The sequence below is a fragment of the Oncorhynchus mykiss genome, chromosome 16, assembly GCF_057628025.1.
Source record: "Oncorhynchus mykiss isolate SJ-2025 chromosome 16, ASM5762802v1, whole genome shotgun sequence".
NCBI classification, from domain to species: domain Eukaryota; kingdom Metazoa; phylum Chordata; class Actinopteri; order Salmoniformes; family Salmonidae; genus Oncorhynchus; species Oncorhynchus mykiss.
The window spans coordinates 1,950,001-1,973,278 of NC_143037.1; the positions used below are offsets into that span (position 1 = coordinate 1,950,001).

Below are 23,278 nucleotides of genomic sequence, written 5' to 3' on the forward strand. Positions count from 1 at the left end.
GGCTTCAATCCAGTGTAATCATGCCACAGAGCTGAAATGAGGCCTCTGGCAGAACACCAGGTTTCAGGGAACAAAGATGTGAGCTTCTAATGTTGGCCGCCGAACCTCCCTGCTGCCCTGCCCGCTTGGCATGAAGCACCAATTCCCAGCAGCCTTCGCTTTGGCAGCCCACCAGGTCAGCTAGCACACTCACAGAAAAACACACACACACACACACACACACACACACGCACACGCACACGCACACGCACACACACACACCCTCTCCTGCTGGGGCTGCAAAGAGGATCAGGATAAAGAAATATCAGCATCCCAAATGTCACCCGTTTCCTTGTATAGGCCACTGTTTTTGACCAGAGACCTATTGAGGAAGAGGCCTATGGGTCCTCTTAGTAGTGCACTGTATAGGGAATAGGGTGACATTTGGGACGCAACCCAGAGGCTTGTTTTTCTCTGGGTCGGTCAGTCGGTCGACTCTCTGTCTCTGCTGTTCTGGTCCAATGACATCACCTCTGCAGCCTCCAGCCATCAGATTCCAGCCATCAGATTCCAGCCATCAGCCTCCAGCCATCAGATTCCAGCCATCAGATTCCAGTCATCAGCCTCCAGCCATTAGATTCCAGCCATCAGATTCCAGCCATCAGATTCCAGCCATCAGATTCCAGCCATCTGATTCCAGCCATCAGATTCCAGCCATCAGATTCCAGCCACCAGATTCCAGCCATCAGGTTCCAGCCATCAGATTCCAGCCATCAGATTCCAGCCATCAGATTCCAGCCACCAGTCTGCTTCACTTGAAACATAAATTGCCGTGTTTGTAGAAAGTCGATTAATTAAAGACGATCCATAAAGCCTAACAGAAAATACGAAATCGCAACAACGAATCTGAAATCAGCACATCTGTTTAATAGTTGTTCATTTCCTCACGTTCATTATCTCTACACACAGTTTCCCGTGAAAGACGTGAAGCGCTGTGCTAAAAGAAGGCAGAGGAACGATGTTGAGTTGTAAAACGTTGCCATGGTGATTCACGTCCAATACAAGAGGAATATGACAGATTCATACGAGGGCACTTATTATGGAGTCAGAGTCATGCACTACACAGGGAGCCCTATCTGTATAATATAAGCCTGAAAATGCTATTTATGTCATGTACTGTCATGTTGTGTCTTGTCTCTGTCCTTTCCCTTCACCCTGTCTCCCTCTGCTGGTCGTTGTTAGGTTACCTTTCCACCCCCTCTTTCCCCCAGCTGTGCCTTGTCTCCTCCTAACCACCTCGTCACCCCTTTTCCCACCTGTTCCCTTTTTCCCTCTGATTAGTCCCCTATATCTCTCTCTGTTTTTGTTCCTGTCCTTGTCGGATTCTTGTTTGTTGTGTTTCATGCCTGAACCAGACTGTCGTCATGTTTGCTGTAACCTTGTCTTGTCCTGTCGGAATCTGCCGGTCCGTCTGAGCCTACCTATGTTTGGTAATTAAAGAAGCTCTGTTTAAGTTAATTCGCTTTTGGGTCCTCATTCACGCACCGTAAAAGAAGAATCCGACCAAGAATGGACCCAGCGACTTCGGATCCTCTCCACTCAGCCGTCGGGATCCAGGGAGCGATGCTAGGCAGACACGAGCAGGAAGTGTCTGCTGCTCGACATGCCGTTGAGACCCTGGCCACCCAAGTCTCCAACCTCACAGAACAGGTTCACCATCTCCGCCTCGATCCACCGGCCACTTCCAGGGCTTTCGAATCTCCGGAGCCCAGAATCAATAACCCGCCGTGTTACTCTGGGGAGCCCACTGAATGCCGCTCGTTCCTCACCCAGTGTGATATTGTGTTTTCTCTCCAGCCCAACACTTACTCCAGGAGCACTGCTCGTGTCGCCTACGTCATATCTCTCCTTATTGGACGGGCTCGTGAGTGGGGCACGGCAATCTGGGAGGCAAGGGCTGAGTGTACTAACCAGTATCAGGACTTTAAGGAGGAGATGATACTGGTTTTTGATCGATCTGTTTTTGGGGAGGAGGCTTCCAGGGCCCTGTCTTCCCTATGTCAAGGCAATCGATCCATAACAGACTACTCTATTGAGTTTCGCACTCTTGCTGTCTCCAGTGGCTGGAACGAGCCGGCCTTGCTCGCTCGTCTTCTGGAGGGTCTCCGCGCAGAGGTAAAGGATGAGATTCTCTCCCGGGAGGTTCCTTCCAGCGTGGATTCCTTGATTGAACTCGCTATTCGCATTGAGCGACGGGTTGATCTTCGTCACCGAGCTCGTGGAAAGGAGCTCGCGCTCTCCGTCGCCCCCCTCTCCGCATCACTACCATCTTCCTCTGCCGGCTCGGGTGCTGAGCCCATGCAGCTGGGAGGTATCCGCATCTCGACTAAGGAGAGGGAACGGAGAATCACCAACCGCCTCTGTCTCTATTGCGGTTCCGCTGGTCATTTTGTCACTTCATGTCCAGTAAAAGGCCAGAGCTCGTCAGTAAGCGGAGGGCTACTGGTGAGCGCTACTACTCCTGTCTCTCCTTCAAGATCCTGCACTACCTTGTCGGTCCATCTACGCTGGACCGGTTCGTCAGCTTCCTGCAGTGCCTTAATAGACTCTGGGGCGGAGGGCTGTTTTATGGACGAGACCTGGGCTCGGGAACATGACATTCCTCTCAGACAGTTAAAGGAGCCCACGGCCTTGTTCGCCCTGGATGGTAGTCCTCTCCCCAGGATTCAGCGTGAGACGCTACCTTTAACCCTCACTGTTTCTGGTAATCATAGTGAAACCATTTCTTTTTTAATTTTTCGTTCACCTTTTACACCTGTTGTTTTGGGCCATCCCTGGCTAGTTTGTCATAATCCTTCCATTAATTGGTCTAGTAATTCTATCCTCTCCTGGAACGTCTCTTGTCATGTGAAATGTTTAATGTCTGCTATCCCTCCTGTTTCCTCTGTCTCTTCTTCACAGGAGGAGCCTGGTGATTTGACAGGGGTGCCGGAGGAATATCACGATCTGCGCACGGTGTTCAGTCGGTCCAGGGCCACCTCTCTTCCTCCACACCGGTCGTATGATTGTAGTATTGATCTCCTTCCGGGAACCACCCCCCCCCCCGGGGTAGACTATACTCTCTGTCGGCTCCCGAACGTAAGGCTCTCGAAGATTATTTGTCTGTAGCTCTTGACGCCGGTACCATAGTCCCCACCTCCTCTCCCGCCGGAGCGGGGTTTATTTTTGTCAAGAAGAAGGACGGGTCTCTGCGCCCCTGCATAGATTATCGAGGGCTGAATGACATAACAGTGAAGAATCGTTATCCGCTTCCTCTTATGTCTTCAGCCTTCGAGATCCTGCAGGGAGCCAGGTTTTTCACTAAGTTGGACCTTCGTAACGCTTACCATCTCGTGCGCATCAGGGAGGGGGACGAGTGGAAGACGGCGTTTAACACTCCGTTAGGGCACTTTGAATACCGGGTTCTTCCTTTCGGCCTCGCTAACGCTCCAGCTGTCTTTCAGGCATTAGTCAATGATGTCCTGAGAGACATGCTGAACATCTTTGTTTTCGTTTACCTTGACGATATCCTGATTTTTTCACTGTCACTCCAGATTCATGTTCAGCACGTTCGACGTGTCCTCCAGCGCCTTTTAGAGAATTGTCTTTTTGTGAAGGCTGAGAAGTGCACTTTTCATGCCTCCTCCGTCACATTTCTCGGTTCTGTTATTTCCGCTGAAGGCATTAAGATGGATCCCGCTAAGGTCCAAGCTGTCATTGATTGGCCCGTCCCTAAGTCACGCGTCGAGCTGCAGCGCTTTCTCGGCTTCGCGAACTTCTATCGTCGTTTCATCCGTAATTTCGGTCAGGTGGCAGCTCCTCTCACAGCCCTTACTTCTGTCAACACGTGCTTTAAGTGGTCCGTTTCCGCCCAGGGAGCTTTTGATCTCCTCAAGAATCGTTTTACATCCGCTCCTATCCTTGTTACACCTGACGTCTCTAGACAGTTCGTTGTCGAGGTTGACGCGTCAGAGGTGGGCGTGGGAGCCATTCTTTCTCAGCGCTCCCTCTCTGACGACAAGGTCCACCCATGCGCGTATTTTTCTCATCGCCTGTCGCCGTCGGAACGTAACTATGATGTGGGTAACCGCGAACTGCTCGCCATCCGGTTAGCCCTAGGCGAATGGCGACAGTGGTTGGAGGGGGCGACCGTTCCTTTTGTCGTTTGGACTGACCATAGGAACCTTGAGTACATCCGTTCTGCCAAACGACTTAATGCGCGTCAGGCTCGTTGGGCGCTGTTTTTCGCTCGTTTCGAGTTCGTGATTTCTTATCGTCCGGGCTCTAAGAACACCAAGCCTGATGCTTTGTCTCGTCTCTTCAGTTCTTCAGTAGCCTCCACTGACCCCGAGGGGATTCTCCCTGAGGGGCGTGTTGTCGGGTTGACTGTCTGGGGAATTGAGAGGCAGGTAAAACAAGCGCTCACTCACACTCCGTCGCCGCGCGCTTGTCCTAGGAACCTTCTTTTCGTTCCCGTTCCTACTCGTCTGGTCGTTCTTCAGTGGGCTCACTCTGCCAAGTTAGCCGGCCACCCTGGCGTTCGGGGTACGCTTGCTTCCATTCGCCAGCGTTTTTGGTGGCCCACCCGGGAGCATGACACGCGTCGTTTCGTGGCTGCTTGTTCGGTCTGCGCGCAGACTAAGTCCGGTAACTCTCCTCCTGCCGGCCGTCTCAGGCCACTTCCTATTCCTTCTCGACCGTGGTCTCACATCGCCTTAGATTTTGTCACCGGACTGCCTTCGTCAGCGGGGAAGACTGTTATTCTTACGGTTGTCGATAGGTTCTCTAAGGCGGCTCATTTCATTCCCCTTGCTAAGCTTCCTTCTGCTAAAGAGACGGCACAAATCATCATCGAGAATGTTTTCAGAATTCATGGCCTTCCGTCAGACGTCGTTTCGGACAGAGGTCCGCAATTCACGTCTCAATTTTGGAGGGAGTTTTGCCGTTTGATTGGGGCTTCCGTCAGTCTCTCTTCCGGCTTTCACCCCCAGTCTAACGGTCAAGCAGAACGGGCCAATCAGACTATTGGTCGCATCTTACGCAGTCTTTCTTTTCGTAACCCTGCGTCTTGGTCAGAACAGCTCCCCTGGGCAGAATACGCCCACAACTCGCTTCCTTCGTCTGCGACCGGGCTATCTCCTTTTCAGAGTAGCCTCGGGTACCAGCCTCCGCTGTTCTCATCTCAGTTCGCCGAGTCCAGCGTCCCCTCCGCTCAGGCTTTTGTCCAACGTTGCGAGCGCACCTGGAAGAGGGTCAGGTCTGCACTTTGCCGTTATAGGACGCAGACTGTGAGGGCTGCTAATAAGCGTAGAACTAAGAGTCCTAGATATTGTCGCGGTCAGAGAGTTTGGCTCTCCACTCAGAACCTTCCCCTTAAGACGGCTTCTCGCAAGTTGACCCCGCGGTTCATTGGTCCGTTCCGTATTTCTCGGGTCATTAATCCTGTCGCAGTTCGACTTCTTCTTCCGCGATACCTTCGTCGCGTCCACCCGGTCTTCCATGTCTCCTGCATCAAGCCCGTCCTTCGCGCCCCCGCTCGTCTTCCCCCCCCCCCCCCCCATCCTTGTCGAGGGCGCACCCATCTACAGGGTCCGTAGAATTTTGGACATGCGTCCTCGGGGCCGTGGTCACCAGTACCTCGTAGATTGGGAGGGGTACGGTCCTGAGGAGAGGAGTTGGGTTCCCTCTCGGGACGTGCTGGACCGTGCGCTGATCGAGGATTTCCTCCGTTGCCGCCAGGTTTCCTCCTCGAGTGCGCCAGGAGGCGCTCGGTGAGTGGGGGGGTACTGTCATGTACTGTCATGTTGTGTCTTGTCTCTGTCCTTTCCCTTCACCCTGTCTCCCTCTGCTGGTCGTTGTTAGGTTACCTTTCCACCCCCTCTTTCCCCCAGCTGTGCCTTGTCTCCTCCTAACCACCTCGTCACCCCTTTTCCCACCTGTTCCCTTTTTCCCTCTGATTAGTCCCCTATATCTCTCTCTGTTTTTGTTCCTGTCCTTGTCGGATTCTTGTTTGTTGTGTTTCATGCCTGAACCAGACTGTCGTCATGTTTGCTGTAACCTTGTCTTGTCCTGTCGGAATCTGCCGGTCCGTCTGAGCCTACCTATGTTTGGTAATTAAAGAAGCTCTGTTTAAGTTAATTCGCTTTTGGGTCCTCATTCACGCACCGTAACAATTTACTGCACTTAGTCTCAGTGCCATGCCTTTTAAAGTTCTTTGTTAATCAGTGAAAAAGCTAAATAAATGGGAGTGAGTCAAACAAGGAAGTTGTTGTTTTTTTTTAAAGTAAAAGCTATTTTAAAAAGATGTGGTAAATAATGATTTTCCAGTGTTCTCCTCCGCTACGTAGATCTTCAAACCAGAAACCAGAGCCCCCCCACCAGAAACCAGAGCCCCCCCACCAGAAACCAGAGCCCCCCCACCAGAAACCAGAGCCCCCCCACCAGAAACCAGAGCCCCCCCACCAGAAACCAGAGCCCTCCCACCAGAAACCAGAGCCCCCCCCACCAGAAACCAGAGCCCCCCCACCAGAAACCAGAGCCCCCCCACCAGAAACCAGAGCCCTCCCACCAGAAACCAGAGCCCCCCCCACCAGAAACCAGAGCCCTCCCACCAGAAACCAGAGCCCCCCCACCAGAAACCAGAGCCACCCCACCAGAAACCAGAGCCCCCCCACCAGAAACCAGAGCCCTCCCACCAGAAACCAGAGCCCCCCCACCAGAAACCAGAGCCACCCCACCAGAAACCAGAGCCCCCCCACCAGAAACCAGAGCCCCCCCCACCAAAAAACTATGTGAAAATAGATTGTAGAACAGTGTAAACAGGAAACAGGAAGTGACTGGTCACGGGGGGGGGATCCTGGGTACTGTGGGTGGTTGCCACGGTTACTGTTTCCTGTATGAAACACAGCCAATGAAGAGGGAGGAAAAAAAGGTCATATATTACCGACAACTGTCTGTCTCTGAGCCAACAACGCTGATTACCTCCACCTCATCCCGTCTAGTCAATATTATAACATGACTGACTGAACACTCTATTTTATTCCAGTCCCATCCATCGCCATAACCTTCATCTAAACTATGCGTGAGTATAAACAACTGAGTATTTATTTATTTATTTTCATAAAAATTATGTACATTCATTCCTGGATAACATCTCCTTTATGGTAGTGTTTATTCTCCCTCTCTTCTGCAGCGGTTGTAATAGCAGGGTTACGTAACAACTACATCTGTTGTTATCATGGGAACGAGAAAATAAAACATCATCGGCAATCTGCCGATGACTTCAGAGGGAATGTGGATCTCAGGCTGGCATGAATCAAATATCATACCCAGGCACACCCCAAATGGCACCCTATACCCTACATAGTGCACTACTGTTGACCAGAGCCCTGTACCCTACATAGTGCACTACTGTTGACCAGAGCCCTATTCCCTATATAGTGCACTACTGTTGACCAGAGCCCTATTCCCTATATAGTGCACTACTGTTGACCAGAGCCCTATTCCCTATATAGTGCACTACTGTTGACCAGAGCCCTATTCCCTATATAGTGCACTACTGTCGACAAGGGCCCTATGGGCCGACACAATCAAAAAATGAACAGGCTGGCTCAGAATGTGTTGAAACAGACATGACGTTACTTCATCTAGAGAGATGACAATCACATGCTGGGTATTTCCCTTAACTACACACACACATCATGATCACAGTCAGTCTATATAGCTTTTCCTGCCTCATTCTGACTCAGAACAACTCTTCACATACATTTCAACCACTAAACACCTACTGAAACTACAGTCATTATCATGTCTCTGTATGAGAGGTTTCACACGAGGATATCTCCACAGTATTATGTTCAGGTTTTAGATAGAGGTTAGAGTGTAGGGGCGGCAGCTAACAACTAGGCTACCTGCCGCCCAACGCTCTAACCACTAGGCTACCTGCCGTCCAACGCTCTATATATATATACAGTGCCTTGCGAAAGTATTCGGCCCCCTTGAACTTTGCGACCTTTTGCCACATTTCAGGCTTCAAACATAAAGATATAAAACTGTATTTTTTTGTGAAGAATCAACAACAAGTGGGACACAATCATGAAGTGGAACGACATTTATTGGATATTTCAAACATTTTTAACAAATCAAAAACTGAAAAATTGGGCGTGCAAAATTATTCAGCCCCCTTAAGTTAATACTTTGTAGTGCCACCTTTTGCTGCGATTACAGCTGTAAGTCGCTTGGGGTATGTCTCTATCAGTTTTGCACATCGAGAGACTGAAATTTTTCCCATTCCTCCTTGCAAAACAGCTCGAGCTCAGTGAGGTTGGATGGAGAGCATTTGTGAACAGCGATTTCAGTTATTTACACAGATTCTCGATTGGATTCAGGTCTGGACTTTGACTTGGCCATTCTAACACCTGGATATGTTTATTTTTGAAACATTCCATTGTAGATTTTGCTTTATGTTTTGGATCATTGTCTTGTTGGAAGACAAATCTCCGTCCCAGTCTCAGGTCTTTTGCAGACTCCATCAGGTTTTTTTACCAGAATGGTCCTGTATTTGGCTCCATCCATCTTCCCATCAATTTTAACCATCTTCCCTGTCCCTGCTGAAGAAAAGCAGGCCCAAACCATGATGCTGCCACCACCATGTTTGACAGTGGGGATGGTGTGTTCAGCTGTGTTGCTTTTACGCCAAACATAACGTTTTACATTGTTGCCAAAAAGTTCAATTTTGGTTTCATCTGACCAGAGCACCTTCTTCCACATGTTTGGTGTGTCTCCCAGGTGGCTTGTGGCAAACTTTAAACAACACTTTTTATGGATATCTTTAAGAAATGGCTTTCTTCTTGCCACTCTTCCATAAAGGCCAGATTTGTGCAATATACGACTGATTGTTGTACTATGGACAGAGTCTCCCACCTCAGCTGTAGATCTCTGCAGTTCATCCAGAGTGATCATGGGCCTCTTGGCTGCATCTCTGATCAGTCTTCTCCTTGTATGAGCTGAAAGTTTAGAGGGACGGCCAGGTCTTGGTAGATTTGCAGTGGTCTGATACTCCTTCCATTTCAATATTATCGCTTGCACAGTGCTCCTTGGGATGTTTAAAGCTTGGGAAATCTTTTTGTATCCAAATCCGGCTTTAAACTTCTTCACAACAGTATCTCGGACCTGCCTGGTGTGTTCCTTGTTCTTCATGATGCTTTCTGCGCTTTTAACGGACCTCTGAGACTATCACAGTGCAGGTGCATTTATACGGAGACTTGATTACACACAGGTGGATTGTATTTATCATCATTAGTCATTTAGGTCAACATTGGATCATTCAGAGATCCTCACTGAACTTCTGGAGAGAGTTTGCTGCACTGAAAGTAAAGGGGCTGAATAATTTTGCACGCCCAATTTTTCAGTTTTTGATTTGTTAAAAAAGTTTGAAATATCCAATAAATGTCGTTCCACTTCATGATTGTGTCCCACTTGTTGTTGATTCTTCACAAAAAAATACAGTTTTATATCTTTATGTTTGAAGCCTGAAATGTGGCAAAAGGTCGCAAAGTTCAAGGGGGCTGAATACTTTCGCAAGGCACTGTATATATATATATATATTACATTTTTTATTTAACTAGGCAAGTCAGTTAAGAACATATTCTTATTTACAATGGTCTAGGAACAGTGGGTTAACTGCCTTGTTCAGGGGCAGAATGACAGATTTTTACCTTGTCAGCTCTGGGATTTTATCCAGCAACCTTTCGGTTACTAGTCCAACACTCTAAACACTAGGCTACCTGCCGCCCCAACTCTCTAACCACTAGGCTACCTGCCGTCCCTACACTCTAACCACTAGGCTACCTGCCGTCCAACACTCTAACCACTAGGCTACCTGCCGCCCCTACACTCTAACCACTAGGCTACCTGCCGCCCCTACACTCTAACCACTAGGCTACCTGCCGCCCAACACTCTAACCACTAGGCTACCTGCCGCCCAACGCTCTCAACACTAGGCTACCTGCTGCCCAACGCTCTAACCACTAGGCTACCTGCCGCCCCTACACTCTAACCACTAGGCTACCTGCCGCCCAACACTCTAACCACTAGGCTACCTGCCGCCCATACACTCTAACCACTAGGCTACCTGCCGCCCAACACTCTAACCACTAGGCTACCTGCCGCCCCTACACTCTAACCACTAGGCTACCTGCCGCCCCTACACTCTAACCACTAGGCTACCTGCCGCCCAACACTCTAACCACTAGGCTACCTGCCGCCCAACGCTCTCAACACTAGGCTACCTGCTGCCCAACGCTCTAACCACTAGGCTACCTGCCGCCCCTACACTCTAACCACTAGGCTACCTGCCGCCCAACACTCTAACCACTAGGCTACCTGCCGCCCCAACACTCTAACCACTAGGCTACCTGCCGCCCAACGCTCTCAACACTAGGCTACCTGCTGCCCAACGCTCTAACCACTAGGCTACCTGCCGCCCCTACACTCTAACCACTAGGCTACCTGCCGCCCAACGCTCTAACCACTAGGCTACCTGACGCCCCTACACTCTAACCACTAGGCTACCTGCCGCCCAACACTCTAACCACTAGGCTACCTGCCGCCCAACGCTCTCAACACTAGGCTACCTGCCGTCCAACACTCTAACCACTAGGCTACCTGCCGCCCAACACTCTAACCACTAGGCTACCTGCCGCCCAACGCTCTCAACACTAGGCTACCTGCTGCCCAACGCTCTAACCACTAGGCTACCTGCCGCCCAACGCTCTAACAATTAGGCTACCTGCCGCCCAACGCTCTAACCACTAGGCTACCTGCCGCCCAACGCTCTAACCACTAGGCTACCTGCCGTCCAACGCTCTAGCCACTAGGCTACCTGCCGCCCCTACACTCTAACCACTAGGCTACCTGCCGCCCCTACACTCTAACCACTAGGCTACCTGCCGCCCAACACTCTAACCACTAGGCTACCTGCCGCCCAACTCTCTAACCACTAGGCTACCTGCCGCTCTAACCACTAGGCTACCTGCCGCCCAACTCTCTAACCACTAGGCTACCTGCCGTCCCTACACTCTAACCACTAGGCTACCTGCCGTCCAACACTCTAACCACTAGGCTACCTGCCGCCCAACACTCTAACCACTAGGCTACCTGCCGCCCAACTCTCTAACAACTAGGCTACCTGCCGCCCAACGCTCTAACAACTAGGCTACCTGCCGCTCTAACCACTAGGCTACCTGCCGCCCAACTCTCTAACAACTAGGCTACCTGCCGCCCAACGCTCTCAACACTAGGCTACCTGCCGCCCAACGCTCTAACCACTAGGCTACCTGCCGCCCAACGCTCTAACCACTAGGCTACCTGCCGCCCAACGCTCTAACAACTAGGCTACCTGCCGCCCAACGCTCTAACCACTAGGCTACCTGCCGTCCAACGCTCTAACAACTAGGCTACCTGCCGCCCAACGCTCTAACCACTAGGCTACCTGCCGTCCAACGCTCTAGCCACTAGGCTACCTGCCGCCCAACAATCTAACCACTAGGCTACCTGCCGCCCCTACACTCTAACCACTAGGCTACCTGCCGCCCCTACACTCTAACCTCTAGGCTACCTGCCGCCCCTACACTCTAACCACTAGGCTACCTGCCGCCCAACAATCTAACCACTAGGCTACCTGCCGCCCAACTCTCTAACCACTAGGCTACCTGCCGTCCAAAGCTCTAACCACTATGCTACCTGCCGCCCAACGCTCTAACCACTAGGCTACCTGCCTCCCAACGCTCTAACCACTAGGCTACCTGCCGCCCAACTCTCTAACCACTAGGCTACCTGCCGCCCAACTCTCTAACCACTAGGCTACCTGCCGCCCAACTCTCTAACCACTAGGCTACCTGCCGTCCAACGCTCTAACCACTAGGCTACCTGCCGTCCAACGCTCTAACCACTAGGTTACCTGCCGTCCAACGCTCTAACCACTAGGCTACCTGCCGTCCAACGCTCTAACCACTAGGCTACCTGCCGTCCAACGCTCTAGCCACTACGTTACCTGCCGGCCAAAGCTCTAGCCACTACTACTGGCCTAGTATTATGTCTCTGTAAAAGAGGTTTTAAATGAGGATATAACCTGGTGGCCTTGAGATTGAATCTGTTTTTCAGTCTCTCGGTCCAAGCTAAGATGCACCACTACTGACCTCGCCTTCTGGATGATAGCGGTGTGAACAGGCAGTGGCTCGGGTGGTTGCTGTCCTTGATGATCTTTTTGGCCTTCCTGTGACATCGGGTGGTGTAGGTTGTTGAGCATCAGCGTAGTGGAGGTATTGTAGTGGGGGGTCAGGAAGCCCAGGATCCAGTTGCACGGGGGGGGGTTCAGTACCCAGGGCCCCGAGCTCAATGATGAGTTTGGAGGATACTATGGTGTTGAAGGCTGAGCTATAGTCAATGAACAGCATTCTCACGTAGGCATTCCTCTTGACCAGATGGGATAGGGCAGTGTGCAGTGCGATGGCGATTGCATCATCTGTGGATATATTGGGGCGGTATGCAAATTGGAGTGGGTCTAGGGTGACATGGGGAGGTGGAGGTGATATGATCCTCTCAAAGCACTTCATGATGACAGAAGTGAGTGCTACGTGGCGATAGTCACTGTGTTATCGTCAAAGCAAGCGAAGAAGGTGTTTAGCTTGTCCAGGAGCAAGAAGTCAGTGTCCACGACATGGCTGGTTTTCCCTCTATAATCTGTGATTGTCTGTAGACCCTGCCCTGTCTGAGCCGTTGAATTACGACACCACTTTGTCTCTGTTTTGCCTGTTTGGTTGCAGAGGGAAAAATTATATTGTTAGTATTCAACCATATTCACAGCCACCTTGCTGTGGTTAAATATCCTCTACAGACCATCATAATGTCCTCTACAGACCATCATAATGTCCTCTACAGACCATGATAATGTCCTCTACAGACCATCATAATGTCCTCTACAGACCATGATAATGTCAGACCATCATAATGTCCTCTACAGACCATCATAATGTCAGACCATCATAATGTCCTCTACAGACCATCATAATGTCAGACCATCATAATGTCCTCTACAGACCATCATAATGTCCTCTACAGACCATCATAATGTCCTCTACAGACCATCATAATGTCCTCTACAGACCATCAATGTCCACAGCAGGCTGGCTGTGAACCAGGGTTCCCTGGATGGGTGAGACGAGGTGGGGCACAAGGCGGATGGTTGGCGGGTAGAGCCGAGGTGGGGCTCAAGGCGGATTGGTTGGCGGGTAGAACCGAGGCCGGGCGCAAGGTGGATTGGTTGGCGGGTAGGGCCGAGGCGGGGCAGAAGGCGGATTGGTTGGCGGGTAGGGCCGAGGCAGGGCACAAGGTGGATTGGTTGGCGGGTAGGGCCGAGGCGGGGCACAAGGCGGATGGTTGGAGGGTAGTGGCAGGACGAGGAGGGGCGCAAGGTGGATTGGTTGGCGTGTAGGGCCGAGGCGGGGCGCAAGGCGGATTGGTTGGTGGGTAGGGCCGAGGCGTGGCACAAGGCGGATTGGTTGGCAGGTAGGGCCGAGGCGGGGCGCAAGGCGGATTGGTTGGCAGGTAGGGCCGAGGCGGGGCGCAAGGCGGATTGGTTGGCGGGTAGGGCCGAGGCGGGGCACAAGGCGGATTGGTTGGCGGGGAGGGCCTTTGCGGGGCACAAGGCGGATTGGTTGGCGGGTAGGGCCGAGGCGGGGCGCAAGGCGGATTGGTGGGCAGGTAGGGCTGAGGCGCAAGGTGGATTGGTTGGCAGGTAGAGCCGAGGCGGGGCGCAAGGTGGATTGGTTGGCGGGTAGGGCTGAGGCGGGGCGCAAGGTGGATTGGTTGGCGGGTAGGGCCGAGGCGCAAGGTGGATTGGTTGGCAGGTAGGGCCGAGGTGGGGCGCAAGGTGGATTGGTTGGCGGGTAGGGCCGAGGCGGGGCACAAGGTGGATTGGTTGGCGGGTAGAGCCGAGGCGGGGTGCAAGGTGGATTGGTTGGCGGGTAGGGCCGAGGCGCAAGGTGGATTGGTTGGCAGGTAGGGCCGAGGTGGGGCGCAAGGTGGATTGGTTGGCGGGTAGGGCCGAGGCGGGGCACAAGGTGGATTGGTTGGCGGGTAGAGCCGAGGCGGGGCGCAAGGTGGATTGGTTGGCGGGTAGGGCCGAGGCGGGGCGCAAGGTGGATTGGTTGGCGGGTAGGGCCGAGGCGGGGCGCAAGGTGGATTGTTTGGCAGGTAGGGCCGAGGCGGGGCGCAAGGTGGATTGGTTGGCAGGTAGAGCCGAGGCGGGGCGCAAGGCGGATTGGTTGGCGGGTAGGGCCGAGGCGGGGCGCAAGGCGGATTGTTTGACAGGTAGGGCCAAGGCGGGGCGCAAGGTGGATTGGTTGGCGGGTAGAGCCGAGGCGTAAGGTGGATTGGTTGGCGGGTAGGGCCGAGGTGTAAGGTGGATTGGTTGGCGGGTAGAGCCGAGGCGTAAGGTGGATTGGTTGGCGGGTAGGGCCGAGGTGTAAGGTGGATTGGTTGGCGGGTAGGGCCGAGGCGTAAGGTCGGTACGTGACTAAACATCTTAGTTCCTCTTTGGAACGTCACGGCGGCACAAATATATCCTGCTTTTTGTCCACACACACACACAAACACACACACACACTGTGTTGGCAGCTGCTAGGCTTCAGTCAGTTGCGTTATTGCCTCACCCTCCAGCTAAGCATCTGTTGGAATGAACCCTGCCTTCCTGCCTCGGGTGGAATGAACCCTGCCTCCCTGCCTCGGGTGGAATGAACCCTGCCTCCCTGCCTCGGGTGGAATGAACCCTGCCTCCCTGCCTCGGGTGGAATGAACCCTGCCTCCCTGCCTCGGGTGGAATGAACCCTGCCTCCCTGCCTCGGGTGGAATGAACCCTGCCTCCCTGCCTCGGGTGGAATGACAAAACAAAATACTCCTCCCCTCCTGCCACCCACTTCTTCAACTGCTGGAGAGCACTGGAATTCTACATTTGAATTCATGAAACTTTATTGTCCTTGTAAGAACCTTTTATGCACATGTTTTTGACTTTTACACACGGGTGTATTCAGTGATAAGCTTTTCAGACATATTAGAATAGGCAAATTATTCTAACATTTAATATTTAGGTTTATAGAGTGACTGGTGTAGTTGACGGTTCATTAATAATGTATTTCCGTAGCCTACCCACCCACTTACCGATAGTTAACATCAAAATGCATCAGATGTGACGTGATGTTGCAGTGCCTGTTATAACCTACTTGGATAAAGTGGGCTATCCGGTTATGGTCCCATTTCACAAGTCTGGAAATCCCCACATCTACAGTATAGCGTTTACTGGAACAGCCTGTACGCTGTGCAGAGGACAGAGAGATCACCGCCCTGTTGTTTACTGTAGCCTATACGAAGATCAACGGTTAGAATATGAATTTGCACACTGAAAGCTGACGAAAATGAAACCCTTTCATTCTTTTTGCATGCTCATGAATATTCATGAGCAGAATTAGGCTGCGGTAACGACGGGGCTACGGGTTTGGTATGACGCGGAGCGCCAACGGGATGAAATGTGGACGTGTTACTTTGTTGCAGCTACTGAACGATTGTGCCTAATAGTCGGGATTTAGGGAATATTTTACGCATCGAAAGGGTCTGGCTGTAGTTGCTGTAACCGGGGAAAGGTGATTTCCTATACGACATTGCAAACGCATTAAAATATATATATATATATATATTGTGAAAAATGCACCTTCAAATATTTCCAACATTCCAATAGTAGCCTTTTCTATTATATTTATCATCCAAATCATGTTGATATTGAAGAAAATGTTGTGTTGTAACACACTGTTGGGTTCTAATAGAGCGTCAACAGAGTGCAGAATGGTATCTTTTAGACATTTCTCTAATGCACAAAACACACTGGCCTCTCTGCCACAATATCCAGCATATTTCGACTCGAATATTCTTTAGAAAGAGGATATTTATCGTGGATATCTTTTCCGTTTTAACTTGAAGCAGAAGGCAACAATCACACTGTTCCCGTCTCTCCCACCCCCGATCTGGCGGTGGCTGGTTGGTTGTAACCTTCTTGGCAAAGGTTCAAGTAGTGATTAAATAAAATAAATAAAAAATGGGGGCGAAGGAGACTGGCGTGACTGAGCATGCGCCTGAGGGGGCTGCCGTCGAAGAATGAAGTAAATAGAATGTTGTCGGTGCCCGGGCGGTGACGTCACCTCTCCACACCGGGACTGGGCTGAGCGGAGGCTGTAGGCGAGGCAGTAAGAGAGACAGATAGAGGACGCGTCAGTTGTAGTAGTCTAAAAAAAACATCCTCCCTGCTGTCATGCACTTCTGTTTGTAACTTAATTGTTTGTTGCTATAGTCAGGAGACCGACGGAGAGGAGTAGAGGACGTATTTTTCTTTTTGAGAGACGGTGTCTGATTTCTAAAAAGGACTAGGAGATATCCACACACAGAGACCTGGGTTAGAGAGAGATTTAACGTCCATTTTTCGGTGAAAGGGAAGCTATGTCGTCCGCGACGGTAGCTGCTTCAAGAAGGCAGTCTTGTTATTTATGCGACCTGCCCCGCATGCCCTGGGCTATGATCTGGGATTTTACCGAGTCTATCTGCAGGGGCTGTGTCAACTACGAAGGAGCGGACCGGATCGAGTTTGTGATTGAGACAGCCCGGCAGCTGAAGCGGGCTCACGGTTTACAGGAGGGGAGATCTCCGGGGCCCGCTAAACAGCAGCAGCTCTCGGGGAAAGAAATCCATGCTAATCACCACGGCTCTGGAGGAGACAACGGTTCCCGACCACCTCAGCCCCTTGACCGCTACCCCCTCTCCACATCGGACCGTCCTCCGCGGCTGGGGCCGGAGTACCAGTCTGGGAGACAGGCTAACGGCATTCCGGTACCTAATGGATTTCCTAAACCGGACGATCCACCAGAGCTTAACCGGCAGAGCCCTAACCCGCGCAGGAATAACACGGTTCCTCCTAATCTAGTGCCTTTGGTGAACGGGAACATGTCCTCCGTGCACGCCGTTAACGGCCGACCGATGGGGCACCCGGGGTCCGGTTTGATGGCTGGTAGCCCCAACGGGCACGGCGGTAAGCGCCCGGCCTCGTTCTCAAGCATCGAGCAACACGAGAAGGATAAGCACAGACCGGACAGCCTGACACCGGAGATAGAGAACCACAAAGCCCGGGCGGATGACTGGATGAACAAGGGGAAAACGGTCAGGGACTTGATGGCTCTCCATACCTTCGACAACCGGTTCAAGAAGGATCCTGCCGCCATGCAACAGAGAGTGATGGGCTATGAGCAACAACAGAACGCAGCAGCTTCTAAATCAGGTTGGTACTGGCTGGCTGGCTGGCTGGCTGGCTGGATGGCTGGCTGACTGACTGGCTGGCTGGATGGCTGGCTGGCTGGATGGCTGGCTGACTGACTGGCTGACTGGCTGGCTGGCTGGCTGGCTGACTGGCTGGCTGGCTGGCAGGCTGACTGACTGACTGGGGTTGTTTTTCCATTAAATGGAGCAGTACAGTAACCTAGCCTGCATACAGCCTAGAGATAATTCTGCCTGTTAATTAATGAACGTTTTGCAACATACTTATTATACGTCATTTGTGGCCTAATATGCCTCAGCCGATGGAAAGTATTTCACATGTTCACCCTTTAGGCACTACCATTCAAATGAAGTAGATAGATCACATTTCCATGTCTCATGACACAAACTCAGTCCATTTTAACATGCATATGAGTGCCTTTTTATTATTTAGTGAGTGTTTATTTATCTAGGTTTCCCTGGTTACATGAAGGTTCATATTTGTTTATTTTTTTAAATCATAGAAGAATGACTCCTACTACTGAATGAGATAATGTTGTTGTTTTGTATTATTTTGCGTTATGCAACAAGGGAAGTGTTTCTTCTCAGTATTGATCAGCATGTTGTGTCTCAGCCTTCTTCACGTTTAACCCTTTCTTTCTTTCCTTCAGACAGGGGAAAACACCCGCGGACTATGAAGAGGAAAGCATCGCCGGAACCGGAGGGAGAGCGAGAGGGAACCGCCGCCAAGCATAACGGAGAGGACAGACAGCAGTGGTTACCGGGTCCACCATCTGACCGTGACGGACATAAAATGCCCCCGGGACCACCACCAAGCTTCTCCTCCGTCCCCACCATATCCCCCCACTCACGCACCACCCCACCGGAAGCTGCGCAGAACGGCCAGTCCCCAATGGCGGCGCTGATCCTCGCGGCAGACAACGCCGGTGGTGGCGGGAACAGCTCGCCCAAAGACGGGAACCAGGTCCACTCCACCACGCGCCGCAACAGCAGCAGCCCGCTCTCGCCCTCCTCCATGAACCAGAACCGGCGGCTTGGACAGGGGAGAGATGGTACTGGTGGCGCGGGGACAACTCACGTGTCAGGAGGAGGCGTGGACCAAGGGCACGGACCTCAAAGCATTCCGGACCCGTCAGTACCCGGGAGCGTACCCCTCTGCTGCACGCTCTGTCACGAGAGGTTAGAGGACACGCACTTTGTTCAGTGTCCGTCGGTTCCCTCGCACAAGTTCTGCTTCCCGTGTTCGCGGCAGAGCATCAAACAGCAAGGCGCCACCGGGGAGGTGTACTGTCCCAGCGGGGAGAAGTGCCCGTTGGTCGGCTCTAACGTACCATGGGCTTTCATGCAAGGAGAAATCGCCACCATCCTTGCAGGGGACGTCAAAGTAAAAAAAGAGAGGGATACTTGATTTCCATTTTCAACATGTGGAAGGGATTGTTGTCGGGGGGGAGGGGGGGGGGAGTTCAAATACAACTATATAAATATACAAATACCACATACCTACTGCATACCATCCAAGCAAACTAATGGACTATGTACATAGTGGACCCAAACCGAAGGGACTACTGCATACCATCCAAGCAAACTAATGGACTATGTTTATAGTGGACCCAAACCGAAGGGACTACTGCATACCATCCAAGCAAACTAATGGACTATGTACATAGTGGACCCAAACCGAAGGGACTACTGTATACCATCCAAGCAAACTAATGGACTATGTTTATAGTGGACCCAAACCGAAGGGACTACTGCATACCATCCAAGCAAACTAATGGACTATGTTTATAGTGGACCCAAACCGAAGGGACTACTGTATTCTTCAGTAAAACATGGCTGTAATGTTTTTAGATTTTTTTGGAATACATTGTGTGTGTATATTTTTGAAGATGAAGGTATGTAATCATAATAAAATAGGACTCTTCTTGGTCCCTCTTTGTCGATGTACTTCTAAGTTTACATCTCAAATGGCACCCTATTCCCTATGCAATGCACTGCTTTTTAACCAGAACCCCCTAGGGGAAACCCATAGGGCTCTCTGGTCAAGACTAGTGCTTTATGTAAGGTACAGGGGTGGTTGTTTGGGACGTGACCTGTCTGATAGCGGTTCCTTTTCAAAACGTAGAATGTGACTGATGATGACTAGCCTCTCTCTCTGTAAACACTTAGCATCCAACTGAAATCATTTAACTGTAATGTGTATATGCACTTGTTTCAAAAAAAATAATTGCCGAAATACAATTTGTGATCTTGTATGAAGAACTGAGTGTCTGAGGTTGCTTTCTTTGAAGGATTGCCGTTGAGACACCACTTTGTGAAGTGGATAAATAGCACCTTATTGTTATATGAAGTTTCCCAATTTACATTCAAGTGTAATGACACACTGATCTGGGTTGTCAGTCTGCGCACACCGCCGCCAAACTAGAATTGCAACGCAGCATGTTTTCTGTATTCTGCACAAGGACAAACTTGTTCATACTAAGTCGAGATAACAGAGTAGACAAGTACACATCTCTCTCCCTGACCTCCTGCTCCAACTACACCAATCCTCTCAGTAGAGATCTCTCTCTCTCTCTCTGAAATCCTTTTCCAACTACACCAATCCTCTCAGTAGAGATCTCTCTCCCTGACATCCTGCTCCAACTTCAGAGATCCTCTCAGTAGACATTTCCTTTATCTGACATCCTGCTCCAACTACACGATCCTCTCAGTAGAGATCTCTCTCTCTGACATCCTTTTCCAACTACACCGATCCTCTCAGTAGACAAATCTCACTCTGACATCCTGTTCTAACTATCTTTCAGTTGTTATTTGCTGATAATGCAGCTTGTTTCCTCATATGCCTTGAGCAATGACTTTCTTTTGTGGAGCACGTGCTTAGCCATAGCCTAGGCAGTATGTGTGTTCGTCTACAATGCCCCCACGTGTCCCAGTTTTGTCGTCTATCTGTGGTCTGATCTGATGTTTGTGTGTTCAGCAGTCAGCAGCACATGGTCCGATATGTCCCCAATGGGACCTTATTTCCTGTAGTGCTCAACCATTGGGTCCTGGTCAAAAGTAGTGCGTTATATAGGGGATATGGTACCATTTGGGATGCAGACATGTACAGTATACGGAGGAAGCCATGCAAGTTATTCAGTCAGTCAGTCAGAGAGAAGGGGGTGGAGTCGGTCAGAGAGAAGGGGGTGGAGTCGGTCAGAAAGAAGGGGGTGGAGTCGGTCAGAGGGGGTGGAGTCGGTCAGAGAGAAGGGGGTGGAGTCGGTCAGAGAGAAGGGGGTGGAGTCGGTCAGAGAGAAGGGGGTGGAGTCGGTCAGAGGGGGTGGAGTCGGTCAGAGAGAAGGGGGTGGAGTCGGTCAGAGAGAAGGGGGTGGAGTCGGTCAGAGAGAAGGGGGTGGAGTCGGTCAGAAAGAAGGGGGTGGAGTCGGTCAGAGGGGGTGGAGTCGGTCAGAGAGAAGGGGGTGGAGTCGTCTCTCTCTTTCTCTTTTAGCACCCCTGTGGCCTTTTCACTAACCATTGATCATCCTGAGCCCTGCTCAGGGACAAAGAGGTGACAGGAAAGACAAAACCAGCTGGACCCCATATCAGTCAAACCGAAAGACCAACCAATCAGCAGAATATTGTCAGTTTCCATGGAACAACAACAACAATATCAACTGTTTTATTGACTGAGGTGTTAGAAACATGTTAGTCAGGTTGAGTGACAAGTCACATTGAGGTGGCGGTTGAAGAGATAAAGCTGTAAATATTCTTTATGGAAGCTACATCTCAGAGATCCTTATCTGTAGTCTACAGGGGCACTACTACTGCTACTACAGCGTGTGTGTGTGTGTGTGTGTGTGTGTGTGTGTGTGTGTGTGTGTGTGTGTGTGTATTTGAGGTCGACCGATTATGATTTTTCAACGCCGATACCGATACTGATTATTGGAGGACCAAAACAGCCGATAACGATTAACCGGCCAATGTTTTGATTTGTAATAATGACAATTACAACAATACTGAATTAACACTTATTTTAACTTAATATAAAACATCAATAAAATCAATTTAGCCTCAAATAAATAATGAAACATGTTCAATTTGGTTTAAATAATGCAAAAACAAAGTGTTGGAGAAGTAAAAGTGCAATATGTGCCATGTAAGAAAGCTAACGTTTGAGTTCCTTGCTCAGAACATGAGAACATATGAAAGTTGGTGGTTCCTTTTAACATGAGACTTCAATATTCCCAGGTAGGAAGTTTTAGGTTGTAGTTATTATAGGAATTATAGGACGATTTCTCTCTATACCATTTGTACCTTTGACTATTGGATGTTCTTATAGGCGCTTTAGTATTGCCAGTGTAACAGTATAGCTTCCGTCCCCCTCCTCGCCCCTCCCTGGGCTCGAACCAGGAACACATCGACAACAGCCACACTCGAAGCATCGTTACCCATCGCTCCACAAAAACCGCGGCCCTTGCAGAGCAAGGGGAATAACTACTCCAAATCTAAAAGCGAGTGACGTTTGAAACAGTATTAGCGCACACCCAGCTAACTAGCTAGCCATTTCACATTGGTTACACCATAAGGCTGATAGGCTTGAAGTCATAAACAGCGCTCTGCTTGCAAAGAGCTGCTGGCAAAACGCACAAAAGTGTTGTTTGAATGAATGATCACGGGCCTGCTGCTGCTCAGTCAGACTGCTCTACCAAATCAGACTTAATTATAACATAATAACACACCGAATTACGAGCCTTTGGTCATTAATATAATCGATTACGGAAACGATCATTTCGAAAACAAAACGTTTATTATTTCATTGAAATACGGAACCGTTCCGTATTTTATCTAACGGGTGGCATCCCTAAGTCTAAATACTCTTGTTAGATTGCACAACCTTCAATGTTATGTCATAATTACGTACAATTCTGGAAAATTAGTTTGCAATGAGCCAGGCGACCCAGAACGGTTGCATATACCCTGACTGCGTGCAATGAACGCAAGAGAAGTGACACAATTTCACCTGGTTAATATTGCCTGCTAAACTGGATCAGTAGTTATAACTAGTGATTATGATTGATTGTTTTTTATAAGATACGTTTAATGCTAGCTAGCAACTTACCTTGGCTTACTGCATTCGTGTAACAGGCAGGCTACTCGTGGAGTGCAATGGTTAGAGCATTGGACTAGTTAAGTGTAAAGTTGCAATATTTGATCCCGAGCTGACAAGGTGAAAAACTGTCGTTCTGCCCCTGAACAGGCAGTTAACCCACTGTTCCTAGGTTGTCATTGAAAATAAGAATGTGTTCTTAACCGACTTGCCTAGTTAAATAAAAGCTATAAAAAAAAAATGTTTTTAAAAATGCAATTTTTTAAATAATCGGAAATCGGTGCCCAAAAATACCGATTTCCGATTGTTATGAAAACTTGAAATCGGCCCTAATTAATCGGCCATTCCGATTAATCGGTCGACCTCTAGTTTGTATGCCCGTCTCGTTCCTTGGATCAAAAGTCACGTTGTCTTACAGGCCATGTTCTGACTGGAAAAAGTCAGTTCTGGTAGCTGAGACAGTAGTCCTTTCCTTTCCTGCAGTCACATGACCTAGTGGCCTCATGGGTGGAATGTTATTCATGAACCATGTTAGAACAAAACCATTAAGCCAAAAGTTATTCAATCTACTACACCTCATGTGACAATTATATGTGTCTGCCTCAGCCATACATGTTGACTGCATATTGTATCATACACACACACGCACGCACGCACGCACACACACACACACACACGCACACACACACATTATATGTGTCTGCCTCAGCCATATATGTTGACTACATATTGTATCATACACACACACGCACGCACGCACGCACGCACGCACGCACACACACACACGCACACACACACATTATA

General features: G+C 50.2%; 2 protein-coding genes across 2 annotated transcripts in view; one reads left to right on the top strand and one right to left on the bottom strand.

The window, feature by feature from the left end:
- Nucleotides 1–12,667, bottom strand: part of LOC118939484 (uncharacterized) — a 22,734-nt gene extending 10,067 nt beyond the window's left edge. Inside the window, exon 1 of the mRNA XM_090201674.1 lies at nt 12,216–12,667. Coding sequence (XP_090057800.1) covers nt 12,216–12,632 — 417 coding nt within the window. The 5' untranslated portion in view covers nt 12,633–12,667. The remainder of the gene's footprint in view (nt 1–12,215) is intronic.
- Nucleotides 12,668–14,080: 1,413 nt separating this feature from the next.
- LOC110491199 (interferon regulatory factor 2-binding protein 2-A) lies at nt 14,081–19,650 on the top strand. The gene is made up of 2 exons (XM_036945936.2): nt 14,081–17,392; nt 18,039–19,650. Exons 1-2 carry the CDS (start codon nt 16,561–16,563, stop codon nt 18,794–18,796), a joined length of 1,590 nt encoding a protein of 529 aa, XP_036801831.2. The 5' UTR covers nt 14,081–16,560; the 3' UTR covers nt 18,797–19,650.
- Nucleotides 19,651–23,278: the final 3,628 nt, after the last annotated feature.